This window comes from Cyanistes caeruleus, chromosome 13 (genome assembly GCF_971803275.1).
Source record: "Cyanistes caeruleus chromosome 13, bCyaCae1.hap1.1, whole genome shotgun sequence".
NCBI classification, from domain to species: Eukaryota; Metazoa; Chordata; class Aves; order Passeriformes; family Paridae; genus Cyanistes; species Cyanistes caeruleus.
In genome coordinates, this window is record NC_141713.1 from 14361082 (window position 1) to 14376388 (window position 15307).

Sequence of the window (15307 nt, forward strand, 5' to 3'; positions counted from 1 at the left end):
ACAGAAGTTTCCTCTGCCTTACCTATTTCAGGAACACAATCCTGTGTATTACATGGTTCTTTCTCTTCAGGTTTGAGCTGTGGATCACACTGAGTACTGGCTGCCATGTCATCCGACAGACATCGCACCTCCCGAACCCGAAATCCTCCTTCACACGACTTGGAACACTGAAACAATTAAGCTGAAGTTCATGAAGACCATAGGGGATATATAATTACAGAAAGTAAATAAGGGAACCTTGATGCCAGACCCAGGTATCACTGCAGTTTTTTATCAGCTTCATCCTACTGGTTTTTACTTTATGAAGTAAAATACCTATGAAGCCCTTAAGGTAAAATTTTGTTAAAGATTCCCAAACATTTTTGACCAAAGGAGCAACAACTGGACAAATAAACATAGTGGATACTGTGCAACTGAAATCAAGCTGGAACAGTTCCCTTTCTGAATTTATTACTCACTGAATTTATTACTGTTTCTTTAATTAGTCTGGCTGTTCTCGGCTCATTTAGATGTATCTCCCAAATCCACTTTTCTTTCCACAGTGTTCACATTTCCTGCTTTAAGAACTTAACTGCACTGAACTTTACTACTTGACTGCCCTGCCCTCCTGTCCCTTCTGCCGTTTATATATAAACAGGAATAATTTTAGTACCTTTTTTTCCTAGTACTCAATTATTTTTCACTTCTTTCAGCACAGTGATTTTACTAAGCATTATAAGTTTCTTTGAATTTCTAAGGCAATATTTCTGTGCTCCTTCAGGGTCTCTTATGAAGCGAGAGATTTTTGTACTTGCTTGTTATGGTACTTTTAAAGCCAATTATTACACATTTCTGCCCATACTGAAGCAAATCCCTACTGGCCAAGGATTTTGCCTGAGTGAGGTCTTTGAGATTTGGCTCACTGTCCAGTTTGACCTAATGCTCAAAAACTTAATTAAACCTAGGTCATTTACAATTAAAACCTTAATAGCACAAAACTCATAAGAATGTTTTCTTTCTGACTTTTTTGGCATAATTAGTTCTTTTCCTAACATTGCATAAACAACTTAAAATGATCATGAAATCATATACTGTAAAAAACTAACCAAAGTAGTCTCAATATTATATTGCTTTTTCATCTTAAGTACAACCTTTGCCCAGATTTGAAAGCTCAGCCATGTGCAACAGTAATAGAACATGGGTTCTTCTAGAATTACTCCTGTTACATGCCTGTATAGAATAATGTAAATATTCCACATCCAGCCATAAGGACTTCAGGTCTGCAGCGTCTTAAGCACTTAGAACGGAACCAAGGCCCACATCACACTTCACACAAAGCATTCTGAGCTGCATCCACACTGCAGAAATGCCACTGGCAATCTGACCTGCAGCTCAACAAAGGGTCCGAGTTACTGCAGTCGATACGATGCCATCTCATTCTAAGATGACAATGGACTTTCTGATTTTCATTTAGTACAAAAATGTTGATTTTTTTTTTTTTTATAAAAAGCCAATAAACTATGTCAAGTATAGGAAATTATGGAAACATAGATGAAACTAAAGTTTTTTGTGGCACAGTGGTGAATGTAGCTGGTCTACTTCCAGGGGAAACTGAAGATATATTAAGTTGTACAAGACATTTTCTCTCAGTGAGGTTCTAAGTATTACAGTGAAGAGTTTACAGTAAATATGATGATAAAACTGACTCTAAAAAATGAATACACCCTTCATTCTTTATTAAATGTTCCTTAATGTTACTGAAACTAGAGATCTGAAAGGAACTTCTAAGTGCACCCCTCTGTCTCACTAAGGGCTAAACCAACTTTATAAAACAGGAAGATTCTATCAAGAAGACATCAATGATAGACAACTGTGCAGTGTCTCTTTCTGGTCAAGATACTTCCTGAATTTTCTGTGTTTCACCAGGCAGAGTATGCTTTCTTTTTATTATCATTCCTGTGCAAAATTAAATCAATTTAATGATGGGTGGTTGTATGTAAATGCTGTTCTCTTTCAGTATAAACAGGAAAACATGATAGACTTACTGTGCTCCATTCTGTATGAAACCACTTAGATCCACATGGTTTGAGGTAGCAGGATTGCTGGCTGGGAGGTTTTTCCAAATATGAACATTCATAGGGGTTCAAAACATCAAAATTACCTTCAGTTTTCCTAACACAAATTACTTCTCTCTGCTGAGTTCCACTACCACATTCAGTAGAGCACTGTATCAGAGAAGAAAAAAAAAGTGGGAAAATCTGTTATTCTTCTCCTGTCCTATGACTTGTTTATAAAATAATGTTTCTCCACATCACAGGGTACCACAGACTCAAAACATATTTCTAATTATCTTCATGAAGAAGACATACAACTCTAAGTGTACTTCTGGAAAAATCTCAAAGTGTAGTTTTACCTGTAGCTACAAAAAGAAACTGTTATTTATTTTTCTAATTGAAAGAGAAGTACAACTCACTTTCTCCATAAACAGAGTTACTGTTTCTTGCTGAAGCAGGATCGTATATGCTGCACTGAACTTCAGAGGGTTATAAGGTTAGAGCACAGGTTTGCAGCTTTACAAAGCCTCACATTCTGTGCTGTTTTCATAAAATGCCTTGATCTGGCAGGGTGTTATTTTCATGTTTGCGAGTATCTATGTGATGTAGTGTTGGTTCCAGCTCTGAAAAGCGAATTTGACTCACTTGGATTCCTACTGCCCATTTAAAGGTTAAGTACACACACAATACTGTTTCTGGCACTTGTAAAAAGGTTTTTAGAAGATGATTACAGCAGCATATTGGTTTTTATGCTGCATAAAGGACTATGATTTTCAGAAGGCTTTTTCCAGCCTAAACCAATGAAATGTTCTTCATGCTTGGGATTTCCTTTATATTTTTTGTAGAATTTACAATCCCTTTACCAGATTCCCACTAAACTCTTTAGCTGAATAACTTTAAGATAAATGCACCCATCTAAGTTCCACAGGAAGTACAGTAACTGTATGTTCTTTAACAAAAAAGATTTCTTTTAATGTTTCCTCCTAAAGGCACCATCAGAACACCCCACCTTAGCTCTGGCAGAGGAAGGCCAGTGCTCCCTCCTGCTCTGCCCTACTGACTGCTCTCATTTTTCTATTAAAAGCCAGATAGACCAGCCAGGACTTGGCCAGTGGAATTGATGTTGTCAGACACAGCTTTCAGGTAAGTAAAGACTGTATCCTTGTGTGCATCAAACACTTCAATTCCATGCAAAGAAAGAAGGTGAATTACAAGAACAGTCAAATCTTCTGACTGAACACCTCTCCAGCAAAAATGGGTACAGAATTCCTATTCATCATCTGGAGCCATCTGAGTAACAGGGCCTGGATTTCATCTGTTATTAGAACTGTTACTAGAAAGCTTTTTAAATCTGAATTTGTTATTATTGTTCTATGTATCCTTATACACAGTAATTATTACTTACACTTTGAAAGCATTAGCATAGTAGTAGTAGCCCTGTAATCTCCACCTCAGCTGTACCAGTTTAATTTCCAGCTCCCTATCTCCTGGAAGGACTGTGGGATCTGCAGTGCAATGAGTTAACAGCACAGCTCCACCAAGTGCTGGCACCAGCAGACCCAAAGACTCTCCAGGCTATGCCAGAGCCTACACAAAGGGACATAAATACCTGGGCATCGGTTAACAGCTTCTGAAATGCCTTTGTGCCTGACAGCAGAAATGTTCATTTGGAACAAGAAGGGCTATTAGATGTGGATGATGGGAAGAATTTACTTTGAGGAAAGAGTATAGAGGCCATTAACCAAAATTTGTTCTTCTGCCTATAGTAATGACTTTCAGTACAACAATACCAAAGGTAACTTCTGGATTTAGCCATTGCTTTTTGCCGTCTTTATCTTCTGGAAATTTCATATACATACATACATACAGGTATGTATCCTCTGCATTTATGCATGATCACAAAAGATCTACTTTAAGAATTGCAAATCCATTGCTTTAGTGTTTACCTGAACATGCTGAGCAGCATTCTGTCAGCATCCATTTCATAAATACACTGGGTCAGTAGGTGAAAAGTAAAAAATGAAAATAGGAGAAGAACAAAATCTCTTTTTTTCCATCAAAGTAAAAAAAAAACCCAGCAGAGGCTGAAAAGTACTGAACATCAACACAAGTAAAATACAGGAAAAAATACCAAAATACTCCAGACAGATGAAGAAATACTGTATAGCACACATCTTTATTGCATCAAAATATAAGTTTAAAAGAAAAATACCAGTAGAAAAGGAACAGATATGTTAGATTTGGTGCTTGGCTTACCTGTGTCCAGCCCCCAGCAAACCACTCCACCTTCCCAGCACAGGGCCCGTTATTACAGGGAGTTGTTTCCGAGGGTCTGTTGTTGCCACAGCCTTCCAGAGGCAAACTGCTGACGTGGTTGGTCATGCAAACCACGGAGCGCGTGCGGATCCCGTCCCCGCACTCTGCGGAGCACTGCGAGCAAGAGACACAACACGGTCACCTGTGAGCCCTCCAAACTGCACTGACAAGTGATAGTCATGGATGTTAGTTCATTTACACAAAGACAATTATTTTTACTTGTCATTCAGCTGTAGCAAATTGTCTTAAAGTTTCCTATTTCTGAAAACACTACAAGTAGCTCCTGTCTTTACAGTCAAAAATGAAAGGATTAGCTAAGAAAGAAATCTCGTGGTTTACAGGATTTTGTCAGCTTTCTTACTTTTCCTTTCTTCTTCCTGTCCATAAATTCTTCCAGTTTTCTTTTTATTAATCTTTTTTCACGCTAATTAATAGCTCTGAGAATGGGTAATTTCAATAAAAGGCTTTTCAGACAGCAGTCCTATTTCAGCCTTTGTTTTGCTCTCCAAGTTTCTCCAAGCATTCAAGCTCAGCCAGGTGGATCTTACACTGGCTGAAAGGACAAGATTAGGAAAACTCTGAGGGCTGTGGCACTGGGAGTAAAGTGACTGCACAGCACATCCTGGAACTTTTCCATATATCAAACTGACAGAGTCTGACAGCTCAGTAAAGTAGAAAAAAAGAATTTCTTTTGACAGGTCATTTTGAAAGATTCAGGTAAATCCCCAGTAAATAACTGTAACTACTGTAACTATGAGTTATTGCCCAGCCTGTTTCAACTATAAGTTTTGAATTAGTTTTAGAAGAGGTGGCCATGGAAGCTTATGTCCACTCAATGTTGCCTTTTGGATATGCCTACTGGATATGACTTTCCAGTAACTAATGTTCACCATTCTCAAAGTTACACTGCTAAATTCTGAAAGCTCTTACTAAATAGTGATATGCAGATTCTTATGTCACCTATTCAGAAACAGTATGCATGTCATTCACAAATCACAGCATAAATTCCATTTATGCCCTTAGAGTTTGCTCTTTCGTCTACTGAAGCAAGAAAAGTCTCTGGTATTTCACTGTCCTAAGCAGCCTCAAACTACTGACATTTAAAAAACAGAAACACGCAAAGGAAATAAAGTCCCATGTTTGAGTTTTCCTTTGTTGCTTAATTATTTCTTGATCTTCCCTTTTGTTTTCTGTTAAAATGCATTAGGCATTCTGTGTCTAAACCATTAGCATGAAAGAAAAACCTATGTGCAGCTCACTGAAAGATATGTATATAATGGAATTTAAACAAAGTAAATATATTACACATGTAAAGGAATCCACAAATAAATATGTACTATATGAGAGAAAAAGATGTGTGTGATTGCTATTTTAGATTTTATTTTTAACATAGAATGTAATTAGGAGAAACTGTGTATGGCTTCCACAATGAACACCACATTCCTTGTGACTGAATATAACTACATTAGAACATTTTTTAAATTGTATTGACTAAGAATGAGGCATAAAACTTGTAATGAGACACAAAATTGACCATTAACTTGGTTTAGCTGCCATTGGTAACAGTGTCAGGGTTCACTTCCAATAGTTCAAGTGCAAAACAGCAGATGCCATGACAACACCACTGTTAACAACAAGACCATCAATACAGTCACTCATCTTCTTGAGAGAGAGCAGTGACTGAAAATGCGATTGGTTGCAAAGTGCTCTTTACTCACTTGCAGGGAGGAACACTGGTTACTTGTGTGAAACATGTAGTCATGTTACACTTACTTCACAGATACAGAATAGAAAACCACTTTTCCTATCAGCAAGTTGTTTTCTTTCACAAGATGTTCAAATAGAATAACAAAGCTTTACTGAAAAGGAATACCTAGAAAACTAAAGAAGTGATTTGACTCTTTAGAAGCAATTTTTCTAACAAAGTACAATTTTTGAAAAACTAGAAATTCAGGTTTCTTCCTCCATCTGCAAGATCAAGTAATTAAGCATCTCTTTAAATGATGCTTAGAAGTAACATAATTAACCTTTTCTGTGGGTGGTACACAAAAAAATTTTCCACCTTCAAGCACATATGTAAAATAGATTTACGTCCTCAGCAAACCAATTTCATGGCTAAAGAGACCTTTTCAAGGTAAAGTGGTAAAATCTTGAAAATACAAGAATAATGTTCATATCAAATTGTGCTAGTGGTGAACATTTTCCTGTTCATATAAACTACAACTAAACTACACCCATTTGAGACAGGCCACTCCCAGGTGAGCTGAGCCCCACACCATGGCTCCCACTCAAACCTACTGTGCGGAAATCAATTCTGTGGCTGTTCCCATTCCAAGTGTGTTCAATTACATTAAGCAGAGAGAACTTATGCATATACTCTGCAAATACTTTTCTTATTGCTAACTAATTTTCATTTGACAGTCTAGTTTGCTTTTCTGCTTTGCAAACCAGAGGTGGGAACAAATTTAGTCTGTAAAGTCATCCAGAAAATCTCCCCTGTCGTATGTTTTAAATGATTATGTTATGAACTAGGCTTGCATATCAAATAACAGAGGAAATACCAAATGGGAAGGTATAGGGTTGTTCCACTCTCCGCTGCAAGATTTTGCTACAGATTAACTACCCTCTAAGGACTTACAAAGCAAACTTAAACCTGAATGTTTCGCATTATGTATTTGGTTTTTCATGTTTTTATCTCCTTTTCAGCAAAAGTCTTCTCTGTGAAAAACATGGATTTCTAAAGTCCAAGGCAGGGAGTAGAGAGTTGGATAATGAATCCTCTCCCCTTGGTTTTCATAATTGACACGCCCACGTCTTTCAATTTGGTGCATTAATACACAGTAACTGCCATAACCTAACATTGTGAAACATGAGGAACTTTTACAAGCTGCAACTTTATTCTGGTCCTATTATTAAAGATATTTTGTTTCACAGTCTTGTTTTAATTGGCACAAATTCCTCAGAAACCTCCGTCTGTGTTTTAAGGAGTCTGCCATTTTTCCTCTTCCTGAGGTCCTTCCCTCATGAGTTCAATTTCAGAAGCTTTCCATACCCATTAAAAACTAAAAATAAAACCCCTCATTCAGGGCTCTGATAGCTGTTGGAAAACAACCGAGCAGCAGTCCAGGAAAATAAGGCAAGTTCCTGCAAACTTGGAAAACCGTAAGTGGAAGTCTGAATTTTTGTCACAGCTGAAAGACAAGAGCAGAGCAAAAAAAAATCCCCTTTAGCTGTGCCAGTTCCCCTTCACTCATGTGCCAGCCCTACTCATTACCCTCAAATGGGGCAGCAGACCACAGGAAAGTGGCAGCAGGAATTCTCTTTGGCCTCCAGAGCTTTCACATGGGTCTCAGCATCACTGCTAGCCCTAATTAAATTTTTAAATAGCAACCAATTGAGTAAAACACCCCCATTTGTGCAGGAGTTCTGTCTACCACACTTCTAACCTTCACCACCTTAATTATTTCCTACAAGATAGTAAAGACTTTTATCAGTCTTATCATGCTGCTGATATTACTGCAAAAAAATAAATCAAAAAGTTTTTTTAAAAAAAATCTGTTTCAAATACATTTATAAAATTCCTCAGCATTATTTGATCTACTCTGAGAAAATCCATTTCAGAAGGGACTTTAGACAGATTATGTAACCTTTTTTTCCCCCCAATAATACACTCTGAATTGTATTTCAGAAGATCACAAATACAGCTCCAAGACTGGGGCAGATTTTCAATGGACATAAACCCACTGAGAGCTGCCTTGATTTCTTAAAAAAGGAAAAAAAGAAAAAAAGGAAGTGTAGGAAGAAATGTCTTTTTGCACTGTCAAAACATTTTATGGTAGCTAGATTTAAATTATTTCCCTTTCGAGTGCACCTATGCATAGAGCGGGTGCTGGATCAGTCCAGCAGTTGCAGGGCATCCTTCCAAGGGCACAGCAGCAATGTCCTCTGGAGTGGCTGGCAGCAGGGAAGAAGGGAAGAGGCTCCCCTGTGCTCCGGCTGTCAGCATGGCCCCGCACCCGGGGAGCTGCCAGCGCTGCCCAGGGCCGGAGTGCCGCAGCACATTGAACGGGCCCTGCCCAGCCTCACCTGGCCCCGGGCACACCCTGCTCACGGCCCAGCTCTCCCTTTAACCTCGGCCCTGCTCCATCAGTCCTTGTGCCGGCTTCCTCAGAGAACAGCCTTTTTCCTGCATTTCCCTCATCCCTTCCCCTTGGACTCGCTCCTCAGGCCCGACCCTGGCCCTGCCTCGGGGCCGTGCCCGGTTCTGGGCTCTGTCCCTGCAGCCCCTCCGAGCTTGCCTTGCCTGTCCCTCCCTGCCTGGGATCCTGGAGCCTGCTCGGGCACTGCCTGCCCCTCCCTGGGATCCCGCCTGAGCCCGGAGCCTGCCCGGCCCTCCCTGGGATCCTGCCTGAGCCCGGAGCCTGCTCGGGCCCTCCCTGGGACCCTGCCTGAGCCCGGAGCCTGCTCGGGCCCTGCCTGGGATCCCGCCTGAGCCCGGAGCCTGCTCGGGCCCTCCCTGGGATCCCGCCTGAGCCCGGAGCCTGCTCGGGCCCTGCCCGTCCCTCCCTGGGATCCCGCCTGAGCCCGGAGCCTGCTCGGGCCCTGCCCGTCCCTCCCTGGGATCCTGCCTGAGCCCGGAGCCTGCTCGGGCCCTGCCCGTCCCTCCCTGGGATCCCGCCTGAGCCCGGAGCCTGCCCGTCCCTCCCTGGGACCCTGCCTGAGCCCGGAGCCTGCTCGGGCCCTGCCCGTCCCTTCCTGCAGCGCTGGGGCTCAGCTAAAGCCAGGCAGGCTTTAGGGGCTCAGCTGGGGCAAAGCAAGGCCAGGTCTAGAGAAGGACACACCAACCTCTGTAGACCTTGGCCACCCTTCTATCAAACCCTCCCGCGGTATGTTTTATTGCAAATTATGAAGTGAGTTACATATTTATACATAAAGAATGCAAACCTTCTATTTCCATATGAATCCCACATTAAATCAATGAAAAAGGGTATTTTTTTTTTCGTTTCCATTTTATACTAAAACAAATAAACAGTGATAATAAAAAATAATGAACTCTTGCACAAGGTAAATGGTGATTTTTCTTTTTTCCCCCAAGATTCAGGAGATTTTAAGTAAAGTATCCAGATTTAAATAAAAAGCAGTGAAAGACGAATGTAAGCTACAATATTCATTGTTGTTTCCACATTTGACTGGTCAACAAACCCACTTGAACCTTTTAGGCAATGGTCATAATTGAAAGGAATAATGCATTGATTTTTATGAAGTTGTCCTTTTACTACAGTTCTCTTGCAGAAAATTATTACAGAAGCATTGCTGTTACTCTTTTTAACGAAGAGTGAAATCCAGAGCATGTGTTTGGTTTGTTTTGATTATGTTCCCTGATGTGCAGCATTTTTTCTTTCTTCCCAAGATTTTATTTTGGCCGCAGAATCTCATTAACATCTAAGAATTGTTTCTATTTTGGCTTCTTTTCTAAGTAGGCTCTAAACATAAAATGAGAAACAAATGAACAGAGGAGATGGCAATGAAGAATAAACAAAAATGCAAGAGGGGAATGCTCCAGTTAGCTGGAAGGAAACATTGGTGAGTCTCTCATTGCTGTAAATCAGGAGAATGCAGTTTCCCGCTCCTGACCCATAGGAGAAATAAACTTTCCAGCAATTAGAGCTGTCAAAAAATCAGTCATGTGAAATGTTTGCAAGATTCTCATCTGCTCCCATCAATCCCATTTTGCTGCTAAGTTCAGTAAGGTTCACCAGATTTACTCTCCTGATTAATGGATGCTGTTTGGTGGAACTCTGCTGCTTTAATGCAGTATGACATCTTTAGAGAATTATGAGACAGGAAGCAATCCTTCTACTAATGCACATAAAAATATCACAAAAGTTTGTCCAGACTCTCTATAGGCAAAAGAGGTTAAAGATCATATAGAAGTCAAAGCCATGAAACTGAAGTTAATTGTCTTATTTATGCTCAAGATAGAGCAATAAATGCAAAGACAGGCACAGACAAAATAACACCAATCAGTCCCACTTTGCTACTGCAGACTTTTAACCTGTAATCTTTTCCATTGAAATGGGTAAAAATTTCTGCTTCTCTCAAGATTAAGCCTGGTGGATATCAATAGATGGTGTTTAGAACTACTTCCAATACAAGGAACAAGAGTATGTACTTTTCAGAAAAGAAGTTTCCCAAGTTTCCCAAGAATGAATTCTTTCTCTCCCTCCTTTCCAGAGCACACATGGTGGCCACACACCTCATAAGCTCTGCAGGTAAAAGTGTTTGTGTAACACACTCTTAATGGGCTCTTAACACCTGTTTATCAAAATACCACAAATCATAAACTGAATTGTCTTCAGAACATGAAGGGGTTTTAAATTACATATATAAAAATTTGTTGTGTGTAGAAAGCAACATCAAGGAGGTCAATGCCATGGGGCAAAATAGGTAGCCCATGAAATACATAAATACATTGTGGGAAAACAAGACTGGAGAACACAGCAAGAAATGTTACTTACAGAGTAAAGTAACATACAGCCCACCCTGGGAAGGAAACACAACTCCTACACACAAATTCATATGTGCTCTACAGACTTTTTAACTGCACATATGTAATATTGCTGAAGTCACATTTAGGGAAAAGTAATGATATAATCATCTAGTTCAGAACCACATAAACTATTAATGATAATATAGGTAACTAGTGTGATTTCTGCATCAATTAAAACTTTGCATGGTCTCAGTAAAGTAAGAAAACACAATATCTTTTCACCATTCCCGAATTAGACCATTTTTTTTTCTTAAAATACCATGTCAAGAATACCCATGTCAAATTCTGCACAAATATGTACCACAGTTATCAAATCCTGAAATTGAACACCTGCTGCCAGCAAAGACAACTGTAATTTTTATGTTGCTCTGTTTTCTCCTTGATGTTTTGCAAGTTAACCAAGGCTATATTGTAGTGGCCCATGCATCCCATCAATCCAGACAGGGAAGTTTGATCTATCCCTTGCTGAAAGAGGAAGTACGTGCCTAACCAGTCTCTGACAGGCTTCTGGAAATCTCTACTTGCTGCATGTGCAACTGTACACATGAAGTGTTTGCAAAGTGGGTTCAGAAAAGGCCTTCTCTTCCAGCTGTAACTAAGTTTGAACTCAACCATTTCAAAGTTCCAAAAGTTATGATAAGTTCTTTTACCTCTTACTTCTAGGCACGGCTGAAATGTCAAAATACAATGGGAAAGACTGTTCTGTGGTATTTCCAGCTGGGACTTGAAGTAGGCATGTAATAAATCTCACAAAGAAGGTCTGTTCTTGTGAGATTTCCACCACAGTTTTGCAGACTCAAGAGGTTTGAACAAGCTTTTTTAAGCATTTGAACTTTTGGCTGCTTAGCTGAACCATTTGTGGCTGACCATCGCTGATCTATGGTTACTGCTGAAGTGTGGCTTGGCTTAAAGTCCTTTTTAAGGAATTGTTTGGAGAAATGACACATGCAAAGCCCATACACCTGGGAATGACCATGACAGAATTCTTTTCTTGTCTTTCAACAGAAACACACTCCTCTACACAGAAATTTCTGCTCCTAAGAGGCAGCCCTTTCAGGGCACAATAAGACAGTTAATGGCCAATGGCCTGCTTTGCAAAGCTGCTCACTGTTGCTGTATTTCACTGCCTGCAACTGGAATCACTGCCCCTGAGCAGCTCAACATCTGAGTTATGAGGTATGTGTGAATCTTAGGAGATCCTGCATGTTCCACCTCAAATCTATTTTTCCTGAAATAAGCTGTTTCTTACATCCTTTATGTGAATCAAACTCCAAACCCATTCCTGGCAGAAGTGATGGTGAATAATGCCAACTACAGTAGCAAGCATTTGGAAGAAATTAATCTGTACACTTATATAAACTGGGAAGGTAACAAAATCCATTCTTTACTCTCTGGCCCTAAAAACTTTGTGGTAAGAAAAAAAACTCCAACATTTTCCACATTACCTGCTTCACTTCTACATCTCATTTAACACATATAAATAAGCATAATAACATTCTACAGTTATAACCTTCAGCTCAAAAGCTGCTTTTAATTCTGCAGAGGACTAAATATCACTGTAGGATAATGAGGAGAATGGTGCTAGAGTTTTCACTGCAATGTTTGTGCTTTATGTGGTGGAACCACACTGGGTGAGGGCAGCTGGGCTAAATGATGTCTTTGAGGGTAGAATGGATTTAACACCACTGTACAAAGAGCAGATCTATATGAAAAAGAAAAAAAAAAAAAAAAAAGAAAAACAAAAGCACTGCCATTTCCCTGCAGCAAAATCTTTGCCCTTTGCACTAATACCTCTGCTTCTCCTGGTAGCACTCTGTCCATAATACGCAAGAGCATACACTGGGAAAAAAGTCACAAGACAGATTTAGTAGTCTGTATCTTTGTTTTCTTTATAAAATCTATTTGAGGTGCCTGGGGGCTGAAAATTTTGCAGACCTTGTAGCAAGAGTCTGATCAGCCTTTTTTAAAGTTCTGTGACATAGCAGGTACCTGCCCTACTTGTGAAGTTCCTGCTCCATCTCGGCATCCAAACCATGTGGAAAATCTTCTGAGTGTCCAAACTAATGCACAGCCTGTGAGCCTGACATTCCTGGCTTTCAGAGGGACTATCACAAAATGATCTAAGCAATGAAGTCATGAAGCTATGAATGTAACCTTACAGCTTCACTGATAAATTACATTATTTGTCTGTCAAAGCACAGGGAGATGTGGCTGGGATTTTACAGACTGAAGGCTGAACTTGCCTACAGCTGAAATTGATATGCAAGCATCCACAAGAGGGACCAAAATACCAGGCTCTTAGCCCATGTTTGTAAGCCTCTTAATGAAACCATATAAATATCACCACTAAACAACAACTCTGAGCCCAATCATGAAACGAGTTCAGTCACCACTGGTTTTACTGCTTTCATGCAGAGAATCTGACTCATTGGAAGAAAATTAACCCCAGCATCCACATTCACAAAATACAAGAGCCTGAACCAGGCCTGCCTGAGTTTATGAAGTTGTTCCCCTCTTTTTACACATATGAGATAATTGGTTTATGGATTGAACTTAAATGCAAACATCAGGCCTCAAATCTGTATCCCTTAAAAAAACAGTAGGAAAACCTTTAAGAGTCTGAATCTTGAGACTCAGCACTAAGCAAGGAAGAATAATAAATCTCAGCACACTCAATATTTTGGAAAGTTCAGACTCAGAGCCAATTCTAAGTCTGGACATTTGGCCATGTACCCACAGGCTTGCCCTTTCCATGCATTTCTTGTATCTTAACACAAATTCAAGAAGCCCTTGGGATCATTATTTTTTTTTTACTTGCTTTTGCCTGTTTAAAAGACCAAGAATAAACACGGAAAATAAGATTACTCCTTTTATGGCTGTATAGATGTAGATTTTTCAAATTCTGATGCTCTTGTTTTAGAAGGTTTGGCAGATAAAGATACTGAGATGCCTTACCCTGTCACTCCATTCTGTAAGGAACCAGCTCTTGGCACAGGGGCCCATGTCGCAGTTCTCAATGTCATTTGGCCGCAGCTTCATGTTACATTCCTCATCATCAACAACGTCCCCAAGGTTGCTGACACACTTCACATCTCGAGTCCTCTGCCCCACTCCACAAGGCACTGAACACTGTGACAAAAGGGAGGTTGCATCAGGAGTCTGTGCAAGGACTGCAGTGGTTTAGCAGGGAGCTGGGATCATTCAGTTCATTCATTCCTGCTAAGACATCTTTCTGCTTAGGAAACTGATGGTCATAGCCAAGCAAGGATTTATTGAACTAAGATTTGCTTATTTCCAAGCCTTTTAATATTCCACTTGTTTTAAACAAAACCAAATTGATGTTTGATTAGTGATACCTGGAAGAAAATTTGTATTCTTTCTGAGGTATTCTGCCCCAAATGAACAGATCTTACTTACTGAGGTCCACTCTGTCCTGATCTGCCACTCGCTGCAGATCTTGAGCTGGCAGGTGCTGGTTGTGTCAGGTTTCTCCAGGTGCTGGCAGCGGTACTGCTGCACTGTCAGCGTGCGGTTGGCATAAATCTGCCGGCACAGGATCTGCCGGTGCTGCATTCCCAGCCCACAGGTTTTGCTGCACTCAGACCACTCCCCTATATCCCAGCTGAAGTGAAAAAAAAGGAAATCTTTGTTCCACAAAGAATTGTCTACCACTGACCTTAACAGAACTGGAATGACATTATCCTGATGCCAGTCCAGAATCCTATGAAATCACACTTCAGTCTCTGTGTGTGCAACACTCCCTTAGGAGGCACCATCACACACTTGTTTACACAGCCTTCCTGCAGAGGCTGGTAATAATGAGCATGGATACAGACTGCACAGTTCATGCTCTCAAGACATATTACAAATGTTACTTAAGCCTGTAATAGCTGCTTGTCTGTAATATATATTACTGTTCTAATGACACTTCCCAAAAGTTCAAGATGTGCTGCATAAAAGTTTTCTGCAGCAAAGAAAAGACCAGCAACACAAAAATCACAAAATGCATCCAGGAATTCATTTATCAGTAAAACTGAAAGAGTAAATGATAAGCAATGAACAAATATAATTAACTTTAGAGGCTGAAAAAGTCTCTAGATTTATCCTTCTCATTCCAAAAATTCACTGTATTCATTTAGTTATCTTTGTATAAATATATAATTTTCAATTCTTTCTTTACAAGTATTAAGACAGACACACACATAAAGGAAGTATCTAAACTGTTTACACATTTTATTTCAGAACTCTTGTGGACAGCAAGCAAAATTTCTGCATTTATATATTTGCATTTCTTTGTTTATATTCTTGATATTGTCCTGAATGAGTTGTTAGAATGAAAAGGGTAAGGAAAATATTTATGGCAAGAGAAGCCACCTCCAGGTAAATAACTTCAGAAGTTCCTGAATAT

General features: G+C 39.9%; 1 protein-coding gene and 1 long non-coding RNA gene across 4 annotated transcripts in view; one reads left to right on the forward strand and one right to left on the reverse strand.

Annotated features, from left to right (window-relative positions):
* THSD4 (thrombospondin type 1 domain containing 4) overlaps positions 1-15307 on the reverse strand; it is a 248947-nt gene that overhangs the window by 6680 nt on the left and 226960 nt on the right. For all 3 annotated transcript variants that reach the window (XM_023934118.2, XM_086848971.1, XM_023934119.2), the window contains 5 exons: positions 14317-14521; positions 13855-14028; positions 4290-4463; positions 2025-2204; positions 23-167 (listed from right to left, as the gene is read on the reverse strand). In XM_023934118.2, the coding sequence (XP_023789886.1) occupies positions 23-167; positions 2025-2204; positions 4290-4463; positions 13855-14028; positions 14317-14521 (878 nt within the window). The remainder of the gene's footprint in view (positions 1-22; positions 168-2024; positions 2205-4289; positions 4464-13854; positions 14029-14316; positions 14522-15307) is intronic.
* LOC147650719 (uncharacterized) lies at positions 9072-12266 on the forward strand. The gene is made up of 3 exons (XR_015275835.1): positions 9072-9235; positions 9830-9932; positions 11905-12266. It is a non-coding gene; the product is annotated as an uncharacterized LOC147650719 (long non-coding RNA).